The following is a 20,193-nucleotide window of genomic DNA, read 5'->3' on the forward strand; positions in this document are numbered from 1 at the left end:
AAGCCTGTACATCTGGGATCCTCCCTTGCGGTAAGTCACAGTAACTCTGAACGCCACCTCGTTATCAGTCATGAAACAGCGCTGGAGCGCAATCCGATAATCCCGAAGTGCACATTCTTTACCACTCGCAGAGCACACTGCACAGTGGTCAACAGGACTTCAAATGAGAAATCGAGTAGATGAATAAGAGCTGACATCAGTGAAGCTCTTCGCCAACAGAGCCACCTTAGTAGCAGAAGACGTAGACTACGAAGTTTGTACGAAGTACGTGGTTTCTCTATTCGGTCAGCGACGGAGACTAATCCAGTGTGGTTGCGCCGCCGGCATGTCGGCACGCCCATCGGTGTGGAAGCCCGAACGATCGAGGCGTGATGCACGCGTTGTGTAAATCCGGAAAAGGAAAATCACGGTTTGAACAAATCGAAGGACTCGGAGCCGCAGATTCATAAGACCCCCTTCAGCGGGCTTCCCGGGACCAGAGGTCTCATCCCTCCATATTCCAGGGCTGCCCAGACATGGAAAGTGCTCAGGAAGAACACAGACAGCCTCAAGGCCCCGAAGCACCCACTCCGAGAGGCTCCAACGGTTACGACATTCATGAATCTAGGCCTAAGGCTGGAGGCCAGTGCTAGTGCTGTTTTAAGTGGTCTACGTGGATAAACTAACGACAAGTATCTCTGACAGACGACACCCATGATGTCCACAGTATGACGGGGTCCAAAGAACGCCTCCCACCCTCTCAGGAGAAACCATACAGTATCTATACAACAGACGAAAAATGGTTCATCGTCGCTGTGGCTGCGCTCGCAGCCCTGTTCAGGTAGGTCCTGCGTGTTTGCATCATAGAATTCTGCACTGATTGAGCGTCACGCAGTCCATTCACCGCCAACATATATTTCCCGGCCATTCCGACAATGGCGGATGCCTTCAACCGTTCAATCGAAGACATCAACTTGACCGTCACGGTCTACATGGTTGTACAAGGGATTTGTCCGTGCTAATAATCCATTCACTCTCTGACGAAAGACTAACATCTGGCGTGCTCAGCTCCAATGTTCTGGGGGACTTTGGCCGATCGATGGGGACGAAGGCCAATGTTCTGTGCCTGCATGCTTATTTTGTGTCTCGTTTGTATCGGACTCGCCCTCATGCCCACAGACGCATATTGGCTCCTCATGTTTCTGCGCTGTCTACAAGCCGCAGGGTCAGCGAGTACCGTAGCCCTAGGTGCGTAGCGAACCACGATCGTGCCGTGTGGGTGCAATCCGAACCCTTTGAATACCAGGTGCTGGCGTGATCGCGGACATTGCAGAGCCCAAAGAGCGCGGCATGTACTATGGCATCTGGAACATTGGGCCTATGGTACGTCCGACGTTATAACAACTGACCTCACCGAGCACGCGTCTGACGGCCGCGCTTAGGTTGGACCATGCATAGGTCCCGTTCTTGGTGGTGTACTTGCCGAGGGCCTCGGTTGGCGGTATGTCTTTTCCCTGCTCTGTATACTCAGCAAATACCTGAATCTTGCACGAAGGTCCATCTTCTGGTTTTTAGCGATATCGTCCGGCATATGTTTCCTACTCATCCTTGCGTAAGTCACTCATATACCTCTAGCGCCCATGAACCTCATCCTGCTTTAGTTTGATGCCAGAGACGTTACGTGCATACGTCGGCGACGGCAGCATTCCACCTCCCCGCGGCTACCAGCCGCTCATGCCTATCATCGGCCGCAAGCGCATGCGCATGTCCAGCGCTCCCTTGGATCCATCTGTGCGCCCTCCGCGACGCGGCTTCAACAATCCGTTCAGGCTGTTCCTATTCTTTGACGTCACTCTACTACTTTTCTACAACGGCGTCGTATATGCTGTCTTCTATGGTGTCACGACGAGCATCTCCACGCTGTTCCAGGCTACATACCCGTACCTCACCGAAACGGAGACCGGACTGTGTTTCCTCGCGATCGGCGGAGGGATGCTTGTTGGCGGCGTCATCACAGGCAAAGTCATCGACCGCGAGTACAGACGCGTAAGGGACCAGATGATCGCCGCTTCTGAGAAGGAGACGGACCCAGAGAAGAAGCTGAACCCTGAGGAAGTCACGAAAGAGGAGCACTTCCCTATTGAGAAAGCGCGGATGCGGCTCATGCCGTTCTACCTGGGATTGTTTGTGGCGATGTGCATAGTGTACGGCTGGTTACTGGCCGCGAAGGTCAACATCGCAGGTCCCTTGATCATCCAGATCGTCTGTAAGTGCGGAACGTTTGGCTGCAGGTACATCACATGCTGACAACTTCGATGCAGTGGGATATGCCGTGGTGGCTACGATGAATGTCACGCAGACTATCATCGTTGACCTCGCACCAGGCAATAGTGCGTCCGTGACAGCTTGCGTGCGTTGCTGTCGTTTCCTTTGATTCGACTTCACTGACGACCAAACCCGCAGAACAACCTGGTACGGTGCTCTCTCGGTGCAGCACTTGTCTCTGTCATCGACATCATGCTCAACCGGTTAGGACCCGGCTGGACTTATGTTCTCCTCGCAGGGATCTGTTTAGTTCTCTCGCCCATCATGATCTTCACTTACATCATGGGGCCACGATGGCGTGCTCACCGCCGGGCGAAACGACAAGCCCAAGAAGCTGCCGCTGCGAGGAGCTGACCATAGCACACTGCTTGGTCAGACTATCGCTAGTTACATTACATTGTATATGCTTTCCGTCATGATTTCAACATCATACGTGTACTCTGGGCTGTATCATACGGGCATAATCATTGTCACGAAGGACAGTAACGTCTCTTCACGACTTTCATCGTTACAGCTATAGGCATATTCATACAAGGAGTACAGAGCAGAGTCCATAGATGTTGGTACAATTCATTCTACGACAGCAACAACGAAACGACCTAGAGTAATCGGCATAGCAGACCTTCAGCTTCCCAAGCGCACATATTACGAGAGGCTCTAGTATAACATGAAGTAGCATGCGCTAGCCGTTCAGCGGCCTTGGTTTTGCTGGTCCAGCGGCGCGTCCGGGTTCGGATTGATTGGGAAGAGGTTGGACGGATCGAGGATGGGATAGTGCACACCTTGCACGAACTGAGGTGCAAGGTCGTTCTGATTGAACGTGAAGGGTGTGGAAGAGAGGCCGGAGTCGGCCACGGGTGGCGCCGATGAGGGCCCTACCGCTGGGACATCCACTGGCAGGTAGGTACTGTGCCCCATGACGTCGTACGTCTGTCGTGGCCAGTACTGATACCCTGGAAGGAGGGTCGACATGGTGGGGTCCATCACGGGCATCTCGAGCCCCAGTGAATGCAGCATGGCCCGAGTGTTGGCATCCTCATCATAGACGGTGCGACTCTGGGCCACGGGCTGCTCGTAGGACACACTGGGCTGGCGGCCATACACATCGGAGTTCATGTCATTTCCTAGAGCCTGCTCCACAGATCGTTTCGGCCTGGAGTCGTGACGATCACGCGGCGGCAGCGACACAGGATCTCTTGCGAGTCCTATTGCGCCTTCGAGCAATGCCTGAATACGCTTCGCGCTGGGCCAGATGACCTATCGTCCAGTAAGACACATGTGGCTGAAAACAAGTGGCTGCGGCACTCACCCCAAGGCGACCCAGAGCGTCGATGCATTGTCTGAGGCCTTGTGAAGCTTGAGGGTGCCCCGGACGTCTGCTCACTGCGAGAACCGTCAGCTGCTACCCTGAGCCATCACTGGACGTAGTTTACTCACGCGTAATGACGTGCATGATCCTAGAGCCATATGCTGTCAGCTCGAGTCCCTGAGAGGAGGTACATCGGTTCACGTACCCTGCACTCTGTAGGTAGATGGTCAAGAAGGGCGGCGCGTGCGCCAGCCCGTACCGCTCGTCAAAGAACATGGCTATCGCTGACTGTCAGATGGAACCTATGCGTATGGAAGGGACTCCCCACCAATGGTACTGATTTGCATTGCTGCACTCTGACAAATGTCAAAGGATTGCATCGGAATTGGATCGCCATGTTGTCCTTCTGCGTTATCGTCTTGCCGGCTGTTCGTTGTGATACATCAGCAAAACATCCTGAACCCTTGGCAACATATTCATTCACCCATTTGCATGGGGGATACTACACCAGATATGAGAAGGGTCAGCAGACTGAGCGCCTGATACCGCAATGACGAACTCACAAGGCGCGATGCAGCAGAAGTACTGCAGAGTAGTACTCGATGTGCAAGATGAGGATGTGCGGCAGTGGTGTCTCCAGATGCGCCGCTGGCGAGTAGCGTAGATGATCAGGAAGGTTGATTTGCCACTTGTGGAGCCTTTCTTCCAGCCGCTGCAGCAGCTGGCGCCGCGGCGGGCTATCTGGTATGGTCTTGACCGGATAGATCTGGTCCATGATATCCGTGATGATGACCGCTGTTCGTGCATTGGGAGTTAGAAGCTGGTATGGCAACTCATGGAAGGGCCACTTACAGAGCTCACATTGTTCGTGGAAACATCTCATGATCAGAGCAGGTCGTGGACGAAATGTTCCCCCAAATGCATCGGAAGGGCTCGGCTGCCACGTATCATACTCCTCTTCCTGCAATTGAGACAATTAATCGCTTGCCCCAAGTATACTCAGGCACCGTCAACATACTGCAAAGTTATCCGGCAGCATCGTCGTATAGTCATTGGCCCGGAAAGTGACAGGCCTCCCTGCAGAGAAGTCGTTGGCGATAAGCATACGATGAAGGAAGCACGACGCCTACCCATCCACATTGCTGACAGCCTGGTCAACATAGTGAGCAAGGCATTTCCCGGTGAAAACTCACTGCACGCACTTGTCGATGATACAAGTAGCCCACCAGATTTGTTTGCGGATCTGCTTCTCTGTAGGGCTGAACAAGTCGTGGCCCTCATACCTCCATTTATCCGCATTACGGTTCAGCCCTAGGTCCACTGCCTAAGACCGTAGTGCATAAGTGTAGCGCTACGTACCCAAGTGTCGCTAAAAACGTACCATGCGCAAGGCCATGCCTGCGAGAGTCATGTTAGCACACACGCCAGTGTAGATGACCGAGCAACGCACCTGTCAGTAGCCATCCCTGTTCCATCGAACCTAAGGGAACACGTGAGGTTCTAGTTCTCCGCCGTACTACAGCGGTTCACTTACCGAGACCAAACTCTCGAATGCCCAGTAGCAGGAGTGCTTGTACCGTCGAAGGTCGGCTGCATTGGAACACATTATCTGTACGCATTGATCGCATGAGCAACCAATCGCACGGACGGCCATTATGACCCCAAGAGGAAATCCGCGCTACATGGTGACGGCGTACTTACTGATGATTTCCCTAGCACCTGAAGCCCACTTCGCACCGGCACTCGATTGGTTCTCGCCCATCGAGTGCCAGAGAGCCTCTGTACCGTACCTCGCGGCGGTCGCGAACATCGCTAGCAGCAATAGTTTGTTGATTTTCTGCGTAGAGTTGTGAGCCGGGTCGGTATCCGGAGACTCGCTGCTATAACAGTCAGCCGGTGTATGCTTCGAGGACTAGTGGAGACTTACCCATCTCGTCTGTCAGTTGATAGGAAAGATATGGTGAGTAGTACAATCATAAGATGCACAGGAATACACACAAGGGAAAATCGGACAAAAACTGCTGCTTGTGAACCACAGGGAGGAAGGGATGCACCCATGCGAAGTACAGGTCGACAAGGTGCCGCTGCACTTCCAGAGGTGGGAGTTGGACGTGATTATTGGCTTCCCTGTAGCCGTCTAGCCTGTCCGGGACCTCTTCCTGTTTGACGGACGGGAATTTCCTGTGATACAAACATCGACGACGGACGTGCTTAGCCAATTGCAATGTCAGTCAGTAAGCAACTCACCAGAATCCATCAGCTTTGTTGGCGCCTCTCGGGTGATCACTGCGAGCGAGCAAAGGAAGACCAGACGCATGTCCGTGGTAACGGATCTGTTCACCGTAAGACCACATAAACACCAACATGTTGCAGGTGGAGACACTCGTAAACTTACCTCCTTCTGTTCGTCAAGAGCTAGGTGACCAAAAGAATCGACAGCATCATCGACCTCGTCCCAGTTTGAGAACGATGTGCTCGAGCTAGAATACGGATCGGCCGTCTGTTGTTGCGACAGCGTGTGTTCCGGAACATATGATCCTTCCAGTCGCCGCCTCGTCCTCGGCTCGTCCTGACCATGAAGAGAGGATGACGAATCGGAGATGGGGCTCTTGCTCGCAGCCACGGATGCTGGGGACTGTGATGTGTAGGGCTGTAGGGTACCGCCCGTGAGGCGGCGAATGAGCCCTTCCTGCCATTCGGGGGTGGGTGTTGCAAGAATGTTCGAATCTCATCGAGTACAGCCGTGAGACGATAGCATATACGCGCCAGGAGAGTCGCAGTACCTTCAATAGAGACGATTTCACGCGTCATTCGCGATTGCCTGCGTACGCGACGGTCCTCGCGTGCAGAAGGCTCCTGCGTACCCATGATGGTGGCATAAAAGTTTTCGGTATTGGTTGCGGTTTGATGTCCGCGATTGCGAGGACCGTAGGGACCCGCCTCTACGCGATCGAGGATGGTGCGCGCCATGGGGTCGCCCAGCAATTCTGACATGATACCCTCCGCCTGGGGAGCGGCCATGATACTGCCGAGGATACATTCGACTTGGTGCCAGCGCTGTTCGATGGCGTGAATGTAGCCCTTGGGTGGCCCGCGCTTGAAGCTAGGGCCTATTCCATATATGAGCGTGCTCCGGCGATCGACTGGTGGAGAGTGTAACTCACCCTGGTAAGTACACGGTGTGCCTGCAGTGACGCAGTTCTTGCACTTGTCGCCTTCAGTTGGCTCACACTTGCTCTTGAGCTTGCGGCATCTGTCACATGCTATCGGAGCAGTCAAGGTGGTGCAGAGATCGCCCGGGGGAAAGGACGCACCTCTGGAGCCGCGCTTTATGCCGCTGAAGTTGGAGGGCCCAGGATCGTGGTCGTCGTCGCTGGCGACGGGGAGTTGTGCCGGGTCGAAGGCGTAGTCGGCAAAGGACATCATCGTGTCTGGAGTGAAGCAGGAGGACCGAGGGCGCGACGCGCAGAGCTGCGGGTGCTTGTGCCCTCACCAGAGTGCATGATGTCATGTGGAGACGGGGACGCCCGCGCCTTCGTCCGTGCAGAGGCTGTGGCAGACCAGACACGGCCTGCTCCAACGAATACACACCCCGCACTGTCATCCAGCCAGGCCTCTGAGCCAGCTCCTCGTCATGTCCGAGCTCGAAACCCAGTTGAACTGAAATCGCTTGGAACCGCCGGTCAATCGCCCGCGATCTCAGATCGTCGCGTCTGTGGCCACCGCGTCAAGTCAGGTGAAATCGCGCTCTCCAACTTCCAAGGGGCGCGTTCGCCACTCTCTACCGACTGTATCGTTGTTGTCGTTCGCAACATCCAGCACACAGTATACATGGTGATCAGATGGACAACGAGGCGCCACTGACATTCAACCGTAAGCAAGCACGAGCCTAGCCACACTCCGCCACAGCAATAACTGATCTTCTTACAGAGGTGGTTCGCGGAATCAGCGAGTTTAGTCAGTCGTTGAATTGTAGTCATGTTCTAACTCTGCAGCGCTGATTCTCATATATAGTTGAAGTGGCGATCCATACCATTCTTTATGTCCGCCAGGTCTACCCCGTAGACCTCTTCGTTCGGAGGAAGAAGTACGACACAGTGGTCTTCCAATCACGCCACCCCGCTCTAAATGAATACATATCTGGGGCTGTCAAAGCCATAGAAGACGAGCTATTGCTGGTATGGAGCATATCGTATCGCCGACGCACCAGTTGACCGGCTTCCCCCAGGGTGCCCTCGACAAGGTGGTGGTCGTTATCAAAGACAAAAACGAGGTCGCTCTCGAACGTTTCATCTTCGCCCTCCACAGTCTAGTCAACGTCGAGTCCTACAACAGAGATACAAGGTTCAGTGTGATGTATTTACTGCCCTCTATACTGACCACCTACCCACATACGCAGCGTGGAAGAAGCGATGACGCCCCGCTCCCTAGGGCAATACTTCCGTTCCTTCCTCGTCAAACTCAGCATGATTGAAGCCCAGCTGGGGCAAATACAGAGCACCGGTCAGATTCTATTTCAATGCTGGTGGAATGACTCTCACCATTGCTTATCAGAAGACTTATCCTTTGCGATCGTCATTGAACTCCAAGATGACAGGGCACCTGCTGCTTCCACCGACCACGTATGCCGTCTCGCGTCATGGGTAGTTACCTAATGCTGACCGCAAGATGAGGACCCGCCACCTTGGATCCCTGCGGTCGAGGGCCACACGACCGCAGGAGCGTCAGAAAAAGCAGAGTTACATATGGTCCGCGTAGTGGAGACCGGTATAATCAATGTGAGCGATACGTCTTTCATCCTCTACCAATGCAAGCATGGAAGCTGATATTTATGGCGGCACGATAGCTGGCTCTTGCGGTGCAGGAGAGCGAGGAGAAGCTTAGGTTGTTATCCAACGAAGAAGCACCGTCCAAAGGGAAGGACCGCGCATCGTGAATACCCTGCTTTCCATCCCTCCTTGACCTCGTACCTCCACCATCTACCGTTAGGCGCCCGCTTATCGGCCCCCATCTGCCCCATCTCTCGCCCGTTCCCTCCTCCCTAGTGTCAAGACCCCTCCAACGGGGCCCCCACAGTCTCTACGACACCATCGACCAACTCGATCGACAATCGGGACTGCGGACGCCTCACGTTGTTCGCAGATTGCACCACTCGATCCTCTCACCCCCTCATTAACCGACTCCGCCACGCCCTCCGCGTCGGGACGACATCTATCTATCCCGTCGTAAATTCCCTCTTCCGTTCAGGACGGTTGCCACTCTTCCTGCCACGCGCACCTCCAACAGCACACCCCAATTGCGGGGAGGCTACGGCCGACCCTACACGCTACCCGCAACGGGTTTCGACCGCAAAAGCGGCAGTCGCGACTGCGGGATGAACCCGTGGAATGACAGCGACAGCCTAGGAGCATAGGATATGGTGTGGAGTGGGGTCTGGGTCTCTGGCGGTATGTGGTATGTCTGGACGTGTTGGGGGAGGGAGGCGGGGGCCTTTGGAAGGGCTCTCGTGAATTGCATCAGATAAGCCGCCATCCTTCTGCAGGCGGTACTCAAGGCTCCTGGGCTCGCGGGAGCAGCTGGGAGTTTATGATGGAATGGGGTATCGCACCTCACGCGGCCTGCTATCATGAAGACTGGAGCGCTTACCTACGGGGGGTCGCGTCTGGCGCCGACATCTCGACGCCAGCACTCAACGGTACTGCCCGTCCTCGGACTCAACAAGGCACGAAGGAGAGTAACCCGCAGGGACCCACAAGGGGAAATGGGGCTCGGGAGGAACGGTCTTAGCGTTCGGTAGTGATCTATTAGTGCCTGCATGTACCTCGGCGTATGGGCTTTAAACTCGGTGAATCAAAAAAAAAAAAAAAAAAAAAAAAAGAATACCCTGCTTTCCTTAGGCAGTGGCGTGGCACACAAACCTGGAGCCACATATACCACACAAGGGTTGGCCATTCACGCGCTGCATCGCATTGTTCTCAGCGGTGACCGCGGACACTTTCTCGTGTCCGGCGTTCAAAAGTCATTGGACGCGCACGACGTGAGTGTTCAAGTCAATTGAATGGAATTAAATAGTGGCTGCAGTACGGAAAGTTCGTGCGTCACACTATGAGTACACTAGAAAGCAAGCTACATTTCCACCAAGATCCCACGTCATGTACACTCAGACGTCCACCCGGATGCGCTGTATAATGGGTATGATCCGATCCCATTCCTCCATGGCCTGGGCGTAATGTCAACAAAAAAAGACCACCGAATGGCTGGCAGGTGACGCACCGCCTTGTAAAATTCAATCTGCCCGTCCGCAAGGTTGCCTAGCATCTCCTTCATCTCCGCCTCTTTAGCGTACTGGAAGACGGTCTGCTCCCGGAGGACCTCGTCGCTGAATGCGTCTGACGTATCGTGTGCGGTTGCCACTGCGTCTTGGAGCTGCATCGCGAATTTAGTGTTCCGCGTGTAAGCACTGCAGAGTAGGACGCAGAAGTACCCACCTCCTTGATCTTCGTGTCAAGCTTGCGCATCCTCTCCACACGGCTTCTGTCGTCGTCAGCGCCCCTCAGCGCATCTACTCGGTCCTTGAGGTAGGCACCAAGACCAAGGCCCGAGCTCCCTGCATGACCGCTGATGATGGCTGCGAGCCTATCACGCTCGGCAACAACACCGGAGAGGTAATCTGAAAGCTCCTCAAAGTCCATCTGCTTCTGGTCGCGAAGTTTGAGGACCGCTCGGTTGGTATGGGAGTAAGACAAGAGAGAGTGGAGGTGGATCAGGAACGGGTCTGTCGTTGTATGCGTCTGGCAAAGCACACTTCAGCACATAAACATGGCCATATGCATGGTCAGTCTCACCGTGTGCCGCATCAACGCGGAGAATTCCAGCAACGTATTTGAGAAGTGGTTGAGCGGGTCCGTGATCCCCGACTCGAGGAACCCCAGGCCTTGGACGGCCACAGCAAGGTCGTGGTAGTCTCCCGTCAGATCTTCGCCAGGGTCCACCCCGCCGTCTCTTTCAGCCTCAGATATTCGCACGCGAGCAGCGGAGGGCGGGAAGAAGGCGTGCTCACCGTTTGTCCGGTTGCGCACGCGCGTCCACAGCCGCTCCGAGACGGTGATGCCCTCCTCGAACTTGTCGACCGACTCGCGCATCGTGAGGAACCGCTCGTCCGGCTTGCGCACACGCGAGAACGCGTTGAGTAGCGTATCAGAGATGCTGTCGATTACGCCTGTTGAGGCTTCGGGCCCCGGTGGGTGCGCGACGTGCTGGTGCATGATAACATGCTATGCCCGGAGGTCAATGCAGAGTGAAGCGGGATACATTGGTTATACTGACCCATTCTGTCGATTCGAAGAATGCACGAAGCAATGTACTCCTTTGCAGCGTTGGATGCCGTGCTAGGCGCTGCAAGAATCGGTGGAGGCTACACAGAACGTAAGCCAGATCGCGCACAGAGAGTAGGAAGGGGGACACACTCTGAGCGACGCCGCTCCATGAACTCTGGGCTGAACCTGTCTCCGGTGACATACTCTAAAGGACCATGAGATTCAGAAGGTGTGTATTACAAGCGAACTCACCGAGCCTATGTTTACCGGGCAATGGTGGTACCACGCATGCCGGGAAGTCCTTCGCCAGATGATCACGCAGGAACACAAAGTCCTGGTATCGCCTGCGCGAGGAGGGATTGGGTGTAGAGAATATTGGCAGGCTTGTCTGACTAACAGCATGACGACGAGCACGTATGTATAGGAGGTTCGTGCATACCTTTGCAGATACTAGATACGAGACATAGGCGTCCTTCGTCTCCGCCAGCTCCTTTACTGGGTCCTTGACTGCCGTTATGAGGTATCCCTCCCACTTCGGGGCGTGCGGGCCACGCCCTTCTTCGCTTTCCGACGTACTCTGCCTGTATCCCGGGCCAGAAGGGGCAGCATAGTCGATGTCATTGGGCGGTGCAGCTGGGGACTCCCAGGTTACGCTGTCGAAGACGTCTTCATCATCTCCCAGCATGAGGACGGCGGCGCGTGTCGGTCGTGAACGTTAAAAGCTGTTTAGCACAGAACTGACACACGCAAGTGCCGAAGCTGCGCACGCAGTGGAGACAGGGTACGGTGGGAGAGCAGTGATGCCTGCACGGACGCGCTCAGACCGGCTTGGAAACACCCGTCAACACGACGCGTCCCTCACTCTCCCGCGATGTTACTCAATCGCTCGTCATGGCTTTCGTTCGTCTTTTCTTCATTACTTGTTCTGTCGACCGCTGCGTATGAGGTATCCGTGTCCGACAAGGACTATGACCGACAAATATGTTCAGGAATGTGGGCAAACCAGAAGACATTCATCAATGGTGCGTCACATACGCGCACTGCTTGGACTGTGCTCACGGCGACCGCGCAGTAACATTCGATAGCGGGTCTCAAGGCCAGCTGGCTATGGTCATCTACGAATGGGGCGACATGGCGTACCTCGGGAAGGTTACGTCCACTGCGAACGACCTGCCTGTGAGTGCACCGCGCGCGCTCAGCCACACCTACTGACCCAGCGACACATAGCAGAAGACCTACGTTTGCACGTCGGACGCCGTCAAAGGAGGCTTCTGCGACAACTCGCAGCTAGGCAGATTCATCCTTGACCTGCCGTCGGGCAAGTCAACAAATGACACCAGCTTCTGGTCCGCAAGGGTCAGCTTCCCGCGCCAGGGCGAATCATCCTCCTTGCCTGCATCGTCAGATGCCTCGTCCAGTGGCTTCTGGAATGACCCTGCAGGCAACCCGACACCTCCTGCGGACAACTACACTACTCCATGGCGACGGGATGTGACCATGCTCGACAGACAGGCTGCGCTCAACCCGAGTCCTTCCGGAATCTTGCTGTACCAGCAACCTATCCAGTACAATGTACGTAAGACAGGATATTACTGTGTCGGTCAGTCATGAGTTTTCAGTCTTTGGCTTGTTCTCATGAGTCCTCCTAGCTATCGTTCCTGTGACTGTTATGCAAAACCCTGCCCGGCAAGCCACCAACGACGTTCCTTACCATCCCACCTACACTGGCACCATTTTCTTCCGCAACACCTTCGACGGCCGTCTGCCTGCCACGGACTATCCGAAAGTGAACGTGAGTGTCAAAGGACCGTCGTCTTTGCAGCTCTGATTGACAGTCGTCCAGTTCTACTCCATCATGTTCCTCGTGTACACCGCAGTTGCCGTTGGATGGGCATGGCTCTGCTACAAGAATTTGCAAGACCTGCTTCCGATACAGGTAAGCTCGGAGTGACCTGTAAGCCGAACACCAGGTGAAACGTGGTCATAGTATTACCTGTCTAGCCTACTGGGCTTCCTCATCATCGAGATGGTGGCCAACTGGGGTACGTGATGTTGCGTTGTTTCAATCACTCGATGTCTGACTTTGCACAGCCTATTATCGCTATCTCAACGCTCATGGGAGAGGCACTCCGTCGACCGTGTTCCTCATTGTCGTAGCAATCCTGGATGCGGGCCGCAACGCCCTGTCATTCTTCCTCCTGCTCATCGTCTCTCTCGGCCTCAGTGTGGTCAGAGAGTCTCTGGGCAAGACTATGATCAAGTGCCAAGCGCTTGCTGTCGCCCACTTCATCTTTGGCGGTAAGTGAATTGCCTCTATGTCAACATGAGTCGTTGACGCGCGGGCCCACAGTGCTGTACGCCGTCGGTATCGTAGAATTAGAGCTGGAGTCAACTTCAGCTCTAGTGCTACTTCTCTTTGTCGTGCCACTGGCCTTCACGCTTAGCGGCTTCCTCTTGTGGATTCTGTATGCACTCAACGGTGAGCATATCCAATCTCGCACTCTCGAACGCTTCTGAATGCTCCGGTCGGTAGCCACAATCGCCCAACTCGCCTCACGGAAACAACACTACAAGCTTTCCATGTTCAAATGGCTGCATCGCATCTTGTTGCTGACCGTCCTCGTCATTGCCATCTTCTTTGTCGTATCTTCCCTCACGTTCTCTGGACGCCTCGCGGAAGGTAGACTGCTTCAAACTCTTTCACAGGGCATAGACTGAAGACAGTGTCAGATTATGGCGCAAGGTCTTGGAGGGTACAGTGGTGGCTGCTTGACGGATGGCTGGCGCTGCTGTACTTGATCGACTTCGTCGCAATTGCCTATCTATGGAGGCCATCGCCCAACAACAGAAGATAAGTCATCTTCCTCCTCGATTCTCAATTCTATCTAATCGAATGCCGATATCCACGCTAGCTATGTTCGACGAGCTCGCACAAGACCCCGAAGATGCCGAAGACTACGATCTCGAGGCTCTCGAGAGGCGTGATGGGCACATGCATCTCCCGGACAACGACGACGACGCAGCGACGCTCGTCGGGCGTGCCGGCAGCTCTATGGCTGAGGATGCTGTCGTATTCGACATCGGAGACGATGATGCAGACGATGATGAACCGAACGCGAAGAAGCGTCGGGGAGGCTTGGACCATGAAGGAGAGGCCCATGAGCGGGAGGGCCTAATGAAGGACGATTAGCTCTAATGTCGCAACATTCGTTAGATTATATCGATCATCTGTAGTATACATGCATGCAAGATAGCTCTGAAACCGAAAGCGAGGAGTGTCCATGAGCACTGAGCAACCTAGTCCCTGATGCGCCCTGTGGACACTGTGTACAAGCGGGCAGCGATGTTCATGCTTTGCAATTCCTGAGGAGAGGGTCAGCCCACAATTGAGTAACAAACGCATATACACGTACCTGGAACAGCAGCTTGGCCGCGTAGGGAATATACAATTGTGAACATGCTGTCTTGTTCTTACATGACCGGCATTCGAAGGTTTGCTTTTTCTGCATCGAGAGTCAGCGGAACAGATCCAAAGTGTGCAACAGAAGTGACTTACAAGGTTTGCGATAGCGGTGAGACCGCATATGTCGCAGACATGTAGCCGGTAAGCGTCACTCGCCTCGAACAGACGTTCCTTGAGGAACGCTGCGACACCATGCGAAATCATACAATCACGTTCCATCTCTCCGAACCGCAGACCACCGTCACGGCTACGACCCTCGACTGGTTGCCTCGTCAGGATCTGTACTGGGCCTCTTGCACGGGAGTGAATCTTGTCGTCCACCATGTGCTTGAGACGCTGGTAGTACGTGGGTCCGAGATAGACTTGGGCTTGCAGCTTGCGACCGGTATGCCCGTGGTACATCACCTCCAAGCCGCGCGACTGATAACCTCTCTGCCGCAGGAACTGGGAGACAGATTCGACGGTGAGATCAGTGAATGGTGTCGCGTCACCCTCGTTCCCGATGAGTGTCGCCACCTTCGAGAGCAAGCACTCGACCAAGTGACCGATTGTCATACGCGACGGGATGGCATGGGGGTTGATGATGATGTCAGGTGTGATACCCTCCGCAGTGAACGGCATGTCCTCCTGGCGGTACGTGATACCAATTGTACCCTTTTGACCGTGCCGAGACGCGAACTTGTCACCGGTCTGCGGAATACGCGTCGACCGCACACGGATCTTGACGAACTTCTGTCCCTCCGCATTCGTCGTGATCAGCACCTGGTCAATGATACCACTCTCCGTGCTCTTCAGCGGCGTCGACACATCCCGTTTTGTATGGTTACGCGTCCGCTGCCCGAGCTCTTCGCTATCTGGAGGAATAGGAGCAGTCTTGCCGATGATGATATCCTCGCCGTTGACACCTGTGCCAGGAGCGATGAGACCATCGTCCTCGAGCTTGTCGTAAGTACCGTGCTTCATGCGAAGAGTCGTATCTCGTGTGGGCTTCTCGAACTCCTCGAGCTGCTGGATGCCGCTCTTCTTCTCGAGGTCCATGTAGCTGCGGTAGTACATACTGCGGAACAACCCTCGGTCGATGGAGCTCTGGTTCATGATGACGGAATCTTCCTGGTTGTAACCGCTGTAGCACAGGATGGCAACAATGGCGTTCTGACCAGCAGGAAGCTCTCGGAATCGCAAGTACTCCATGGACCGCGTGGTGGCGAGGGGCTTCTGCGGGTAATACAGGATGTTCGCCATCGTGTCCATACGAACCAGGAAGTTGGTGAGGTAGATACCCATGGCTTGCTTACCCATGGCGGATTGGTAGGTATTACGAGGTGACTGTAGGTTTGTCAGCGCTAACGCTCACCGCAACTTGCCATCGGACATACCTGATTGTGATCGGGGAAGGGGATGATACTAGCACACACACCGAGTATCATGCTGGGGTGAATCTCGCAGTGCGTCCAGGTATGGATGCTGGTCGTCGCCTTCAATCGAGCTGCAGGGTCGAACTCGGTATCGTTGGCACTCTGGTCGAGGCCGTGCGTTTGCAACCTCGACGCCTCCAGATCGTCTGGGGTCATGCAAATCATGACGGTCTCCTCTTCCTCGGCATCGAGGAGCTCGATCACCCCACTTTTTACAAGCGAGTCCCACTTGTACTCGGTGCCCTCGTCATCCTTCCCGTTGTTGATATATTGGATATGCTTCTTCGTGAGGAGCAACTGTTGGTTCTCCACGATGAACAGGGGGCGACATACACGGCCTGCGTCCGTGTACAATCGCAGCTCCCGTTCACGGATGTCGCGCACGACCGACACTTCGGGGCTGATATCGTCCTTGCGACGAAGCTTCTTGATCGTCTTCACAAGGTTTGCCGGGTCGCGATGTACACCCATCCATACACCGTTCACGAAGACCTTCGTGCACGGCGTTGCGGAGTGAGCGTTCTCCTCCAGCGATTCCAGACCCCACTCCTCCAGGAACTCGATGACCGGCGCGGAGAGCGAGCCGACGGAGATACATGACATGAGCGAAAGGTTCTTGACAAGACCGCAGGCCTGTCCTTCTGGCGTCTCTGCTGGGCAGACCATACCCCAGTGAGTATTGTGCAGCTGACGAGGCTTTGCGATCTTCCCCTCTCGTCCCAGAGGCGTGTTACAACGACGCAAGTGCGAAAGCGTAGACGCGTAGGTGTACCGGTTCAGCACCTGCGAGACACCAGCCTTTGAAGCCATCGACTTCTTCTGGTCGCCCCAATTCCCAGTGGCGAGGGAGTACTTGAGGCCGTTCGTGATCGTGTTATGCTTGACAGCGAGGTTGAGGTTGAACTCCTTGTGCGTCTCAACACACTGATTGCTCCTGTGAGTAAAGATACACGAGCAGAGCACACAAAGCCTCTCACCTTCTGCAAGTAGCGGTATACGTCCTTCGTCAGCTTCCGGAAGAGCATACGGAAGAGGTTGGCGAGCAGGGGTCCGGCAAGGTCCAACCGCTTCTTGCCAAAGTGATCACGGTCGTCCAAGTCTCTCCGCTCCATAGCAGCAAGGAGCAGTCGGTGAATCATATATCCAAAGAAGTATGCCTTCTTCGACTCTGAGCCCTCCGCCATCGAGACGTGCGGCAACATTTCCTTCTGCAAAATCTCCTGCGCATACCGCAGACGGCGCTCGCGGTTGAGACCAGTGGTTGTACCACGGTTGCCGATGAAGTCCAGTGCGACCTACACGGAATGTCAACGCATGTGACGCACAGCAGAGCCGACAGACAAACCTCGCGATCCTGGATCACGAAGCCGTCGTCGATGCACGGCTTGAGCATCTCGAGCATCTGCGCGTCCTGCATGTCGTAGCAGATATGTTCGAGGATGTCGCGGTCGGAAATCACACCGAGAGCGCGGAAGACGACCCAGATGGGAATGTCGACTTTGATGTAAGGAATTGTGGCTTTCATGACATTCCCGAGCTACAACGCAATGATCAGAGGCACGCAAGACCAATGGCATGGACGACACTCACCGAACGCTCCTGGTTGCGGTGGTAGAGCTTGACCTGGAACTGACTAATCGTCTTTCCACCCCGCTCGACCGCACTACGGATCTCCGCGAGGAAGCTGATGGGGGAAGGTTGTGCCTTCGCAAAGACGTAGACGTGGTTCGTAGCCATGCGCTCTTGCGCAATCAAGACTTTCTCGGAGCCGTTGATAATGAAGTATCCTCCGGAGTCGAAAGGACACTCGTTGAGGTCGTACAGCTCCGTGTCGGAGAGCTCGTAGAGAATGCAGAAGGAAGACCGTAGCATGATGGGCACCTGCATAGGTAGCGACTATGAGCTCACAGGCACGGACGACAACTCATAGCACGGACCTTGCCAATCCAAACCTTCCTAGTGTCCTCCGGGTTATCGTCCTGCTCTGGCTCCCAGATCATGTCACCCGTCAGACTATCCGGGTCCTCCCTCCCAATCATCACCCGCTTCTTCATCTCGATATACAGCGGCGCAGAGTACGTCAGGTTCCTCAGCCTCGCTTCCTGGGGGAACACAGGGACGACCGAACCATCCGCCTCCGTGACCGTCGGCCTCGACAAGTAGATCTGCCCGAACTTGATCTCGTACCGCCGGTTGACGTCGCCTTCGTGACCCGTGTGCTGGTCGCTCTGGTCAAGGATGAGGTCCGCGTTCTCGTCCACGAGCTCCTGCATCGTGTTTTGCACAAACTCGTCGAAGGAGTCAAGCTGCTGCCGGACGAGACCCTTTTGGTCGAAGAAGCTGGAGATGACGGTCCAGCAGTCTTCCTGTGTGATTTCCTCGAGGGCCTCATCGTCCTCGTCGTCCCCTTCGAGCCCGTAGCCCGTCTCGTCATAGTAGGACTGCTGGGTTGGGTCAACTTCTGCGATAGGACGCGTGTCAGTCAGTCAGTGCAGGGCTGAGCGAGAGCCTCGGAGGACCGTTACCTTGACTCATTTTCGCGATACTTCAAGCTCTCTAAGCAAGACAGAGAAGTCACAAGGATGGTATGGTTCGTGAGGGGACGTCTACGGGCGTAGCGCAGGGAGAGGGGCAGTCGTATGTAGCCGCCACCAAGCAAGGTGGGTGAAGAGCCAGTGAGCGCGACGCTGACCAAGCTTCCGAAGAGGGATTGTTTGTGCTTGTTGTCCAACAGCCTCTACGAGATTGCTTAATACGGACCGTGGCCACGCTACTACATGCGCAGTGGAACTCCGTCGACTGTGTGCCCGAGCTGTGCTTTCCCTCATGGTCTGCAAAACCTATGGGACAGAACTTGTCCGAACTATGTTTACTTCTCGTGTCAGGAACTCAATGACGAAGAGCAGGTGAGAGCTTGAACACTGATTGACTGCCAGCATGGCGTCCGCGATGTCGGCAACATCCCTTTCACAGTGTCTAATCATACATTCATGGATCCGTCGCACTCGCTTCTTCTCACACGTCATGTAATAATTGCCGCCAACAATCGGTCCATTTTACGCTTTGCGCTGCTAGCGTAGGAGCCCTGTAGAACATGAACGTCATGACCAGCACCCATTTACCTGCAAGGTACGCACCCCGAACAGCACCGTGTGATTCAAGTAATGATACAGCTCATATAGATCCCCGCGGAGCTCGTACTGATCCTCAGGTTCTGACTTCGGCAGGTACTCGTGATACGTCTTGAAAAATGACTTTGGTATGCCACCGAAGATACGCGCAATCGCTAGACTGATGAGAGTTGTGTACGCAGGTCAATTCTACAAACGTCAGATGATAGTCATGCACTCACTCCGCCTCGTTATGGCCATAATATGACGAGGGGTCGAATATGACAGGCTGTCCTGTTTTCGCATCTGTTCCGGTATTCCCACTCTGACGGATATGGCATGAGAACTGTTCCAGTCTCCGATCTTCGTCGCTTACCCAGAGATCGCCGTGAAGTAGGACTGGTTGTATAACCAAGGGTCCGAGGAGCGCCGGGATTACACTGCGGTAGATAGCTACTCAGCATTGTGTCCTGTGCCGCGCTGCCAGGATGCCGCATCTCACCTTTTCCTTAGTTCATCCCCCTGCCTGCAAAGCGCTTCGTAACCCCCCTGCTTTCTGAGGGTGGCGAACAAACTCCCGACCAGCGCGTCGAAACACTGCTCCCACGAGTCAAACCAGCCATTCGCCTGCTTTGTTTGGCCGCAGAACGTTGGGACATGGAAACCGAACCCCATTGTACTCTTGTATGCATGCAGTTCCGTTGCTAGTCTCTTGCCCAGAATATTGGCAGCGTTGTCGGTGAGAGTGCCCATATGCTTGTACTCGCACAGAAAGTATGGCTTCCCAACTTCGTTCCCACTCTCTGCGGTCTCCTCGTCGAAGACGCCTGCAGCAAGAAGCTTTGGTGCGAGACCCGGTGCAGCGACATTGATTCCTCGCAAGGATTCTGCCTCGCCGATAAATTGCTCTGTCTCAGATGGTGAGCCAACCTTCCCAATGTACCCCTGGCCGGAGGAGGACTGAATGGGCGGCGATGAGGATGCTGAGACGGTGACTCCTGGTTCTTCTTTCTGAATAGCCTCGACGAAGAGCTTGTGTACTGCAGACGGCATCGTCGCTTGCCTGAAAGTCCGTAGATGCTGGCGAGGGGGCGGATGTCTGAGCTCGAGCGGGCGGCGCTCCGATGGGAGCGTATGACGCAATGCAGGCATCGTCGATGCGAATCTGATCGAGTGTTTGTCAGTCGCGCGGGCGCCGATCGTCCAGCGGACCGTCCGCCGCCACCGTGTTGCCCGAATCCTGCCCGAGGCTCCAGCCGATGCGGACAGTGGCCTC

At 54.9% G+C, this 20,193-nt stretch overlaps 7 protein-coding genes across 7 annotated transcripts; 3 read left to right on the plus strand and 4 right to left on the minus strand.

Moving 5' to 3' along the window:
- Window positions 1-322: 322 nt before the first annotated feature.
- Window positions 323-2,658, plus strand: C8Q71DRAFT_823017 (MFS general substrate transporter; the record flags this gene model as incomplete). Its single annotated transcript, XM_047926228.1, has 10 exons — window positions 323-621; window positions 685-820; window positions 875-990; window positions 1,048-1,227; window positions 1,286-1,362; window positions 1,422-1,480; window positions 1,535-1,591; window positions 1,641-2,245; window positions 2,301-2,389; window positions 2,443-2,658. The coding sequence occupies exons 1-10, from the start codon at window positions 516-518 to the stop codon at window positions 2,656-2,658; spliced, it is 1,641 nt and encodes a 546-aa protein (XP_047778306.1). The 5' UTR covers window positions 323-515.
- Window positions 2,659-2,858: 200 nt separating this feature from the next.
- C8Q71DRAFT_103296 (fungal-specific transcription factor domain-containing protein) lies at window positions 2,859-7,167 on the minus strand. The gene is made up of 22 exons (XM_047916272.1): window positions 6,928-7,167; window positions 6,778-6,876; window positions 6,397-6,723; window positions 6,009-6,340; window positions 5,861-5,946; window positions 5,612-5,794; window positions 5,541-5,549; window positions 5,315-5,490; window positions 5,148-5,222; window positions 5,064-5,093; window positions 4,995-5,011; window positions 4,816-4,937; window positions 4,744-4,763; window positions 4,632-4,690; window positions 4,466-4,574; window positions 4,177-4,408; window positions 4,098-4,115; window positions 3,942-4,039; window positions 3,819-3,891; window positions 3,742-3,761; window positions 3,614-3,687; window positions 2,859-3,561 (listed from the first exon to the last, which is right to left on the minus strand). Exons 1-22 carry the CDS (start codon window positions 7,037-7,039, stop codon window positions 2,995-2,997), a joined length of 2,838 nt encoding a protein of 945 aa, XP_047778307.1. The 5' UTR covers window positions 7,040-7,167; the 3' UTR covers window positions 2,859-2,994.
- Window positions 7,168-7,336: 169 nt separating this feature from the next.
- C8Q71DRAFT_103412 (DNA-binding protein) lies at window positions 7,337-8,730 on the plus strand. The gene is made up of 8 exons (XM_047916273.1): window positions 7,337-7,486; window positions 7,544-7,570; window positions 7,628-7,791; window positions 7,842-7,957; window positions 8,013-8,116; window positions 8,168-8,235; window positions 8,287-8,391; window positions 8,460-8,730. Exons 1-8 carry the CDS (start codon window positions 7,456-7,458, stop codon window positions 8,547-8,549), a joined length of 705 nt encoding a protein of 234 aa, XP_047778308.1. The 5' UTR covers window positions 7,337-7,455; the 3' UTR covers window positions 8,550-8,730.
- A 927-nt stretch (window positions 8,731-9,657) lies between these two features.
- Window positions 9,658-11,751, minus strand: C8Q71DRAFT_764020 (lipid binding protein). Its single transcript, XM_047924046.1, has 9 exons — window positions 11,369-11,751; window positions 11,182-11,317; window positions 11,080-11,134; window positions 10,940-11,027; window positions 10,674-10,887; window positions 10,459-10,613; window positions 10,102-10,404; window positions 9,887-10,039; window positions 9,658-9,833 (listed from the first exon to the last, which is right to left on the minus strand). The coding sequence occupies exons 1-9, from the start codon at window positions 11,612-11,614 to the stop codon at window positions 9,774-9,776; spliced, it is 1,410 nt and encodes a 469-aa protein (XP_047778309.1). The 5' UTR covers window positions 11,615-11,751; the 3' UTR covers window positions 9,658-9,773.
- C8Q71DRAFT_764023 (lung seven transmembrane receptor-domain-containing protein) lies at window positions 11,752-14,121 on the plus strand (the record flags this gene model as incomplete). Its single annotated transcript, XM_047924047.1, has 11 exons — window positions 11,752-11,951; window positions 12,002-12,105; window positions 12,160-12,529; window positions 12,579-12,721; window positions 12,773-12,865; window positions 12,917-12,971; window positions 13,021-13,227; window positions 13,280-13,408; window positions 13,463-13,609; window positions 13,660-13,780; window positions 13,837-14,121. Exons 1-11 carry the CDS (start codon window positions 11,801-11,803, stop codon window positions 14,117-14,119), a joined length of 1,803 nt encoding a protein of 600 aa, XP_047778310.1. The 5' UTR covers window positions 11,752-11,800.
- Window positions 14,122-18,464, minus strand: C8Q71DRAFT_764026 (DNA-dependent RNA polymerase II second largest subunit). Its single transcript, XM_047924048.1, has 9 exons — window positions 18,333-18,464; window positions 17,745-18,268; window positions 17,398-17,688; window positions 17,153-17,344; window positions 16,785-17,102; window positions 15,769-16,731; window positions 14,486-15,718; window positions 14,343-14,432; window positions 14,122-14,292 (listed from the first exon to the last, which is right to left on the minus strand). The coding sequence occupies exons 1-9, from the start codon at window positions 18,340-18,342 to the stop codon at window positions 14,227-14,229; spliced, it is 3,687 nt and encodes a 1,228-aa protein (XP_047778311.1). The 5' UTR covers window positions 18,343-18,464; the 3' UTR covers window positions 14,122-14,226.
- A 444-nt stretch (window positions 18,465-18,908) lies between these two features.
- C8Q71DRAFT_709509 (fructosamine kinase PKL/CAK/FruK) lies at window positions 18,909-19,970 on the minus strand (the record flags this gene model as incomplete). The annotated part of the gene is made up of 4 exons (XM_047920689.1): window positions 18,909-19,098; window positions 19,160-19,242; window positions 19,294-19,357; window positions 19,420-19,970. The coding sequence occupies 4 exons, from the start codon at window positions 19,968-19,970 to the stop codon at window positions 18,909-18,911; spliced, it is 888 nt and encodes a 295-aa protein (XP_047778312.1).
- Between the last annotated feature and the right edge of the window lie 223 nt (window positions 19,971-20,193).

The sequence above is a fragment of the Rhodofomes roseus genome (genome assembly GCF_022264815.1).
Source record: "Rhodofomes roseus strain CIRM-BRFM 1785 chromosome Unknown C8Q71scaffold_12, whole genome shotgun sequence".
Taxonomy (NCBI): domain Eukaryota; kingdom Fungi; phylum Basidiomycota; class Agaricomycetes; order Polyporales; family Fomitopsidaceae; genus Rhodofomes; species Rhodofomes roseus.

What these genes read in the sequence shown, in the direction of transcription:
- C8Q71DRAFT_764026 (XM_047924048.1), bottom strand. An exon ending in GGAAGGTTTGGATTGGCAAG is followed by an intron (nt 17,689 to 17,744) that starts GTCCGTGCTATG and finishes CTACCTATGCAG; the next exon opens with GTGCCCATCATGCTACGGTC. An exon ending in CGGCCAAGCTGCTGTTCCAG is followed by an intron (nt 14,293 to 14,342) that starts GTACGTGTATAT and finishes CCCTCTCCTCAG; the next exon opens with GAATTGCAAAGCATGAACAT.
- C8Q71DRAFT_103296 (XM_047916272.1), bottom strand. Translation starts at nt 7,039, where the DNA reads ATGATGTCCTTTGCCGACTACGCCTTCGACCCGGCACAACTCCCCGTC. An exon ending in GCTACTTGTATCATCGACAA is followed by an intron (nt 4,764 to 4,815) that starts GTGCGTGCAGTG and finishes TATGTTGACCAG; the next exon opens with GCTGTCAGCAATGTGGATGG. An exon ending in CCACGAACAATGTGAGCTCT is followed by an intron (nt 4,409 to 4,465) that starts GTAAGTGGCCCT and finishes ATGCACGAACAG; the next exon opens with CGGTCATCATCACGGATATC.
- C8Q71DRAFT_103412 (XM_047916273.1), top strand. Translation starts at nt 7,456, where the DNA reads ATGGACAACGAGGCGCCACTGACATTCAACC. An exon ending in GGCGCCACTGACATTCAACC is followed by an intron (nt 7,487 to 7,543) that starts GTAAGCAAGCAC and finishes ATCTTCTTACAG; the next exon opens with AGGTGGTTCGCGGAATCAGC. An exon ending in TCGCGGAATCAGCGAGTTTA is followed by an intron (nt 7,571 to 7,627) that starts GTCAGTCGTTGA and finishes TCTCATATATAG; the next exon opens with TTGAAGTGGCGATCCATACC.
- C8Q71DRAFT_764020 (XM_047924046.1), bottom strand. Translation starts at nt 11,614, where the DNA reads ATGCTGGGAGATGATGAAGACGTCTTCGACAGCGTAACCTGGGAGTCC. An exon ending in CGTATCTAGTATCTGCAAAG is followed by an intron (nt 11,318 to 11,368) that starts GTATGCACGAAC and finishes GCTGTTAGTCAG; the next exon opens with ACAAGCCTGCCAATATTCTC. An exon ending in CCGCGTTGATGCGGCACACG is followed by an intron (nt 10,405 to 10,458) that starts GTGAGACTGACC and finishes GTGCTTTGCCAG; the next exon opens with ACGCATACAACGACAGACCC.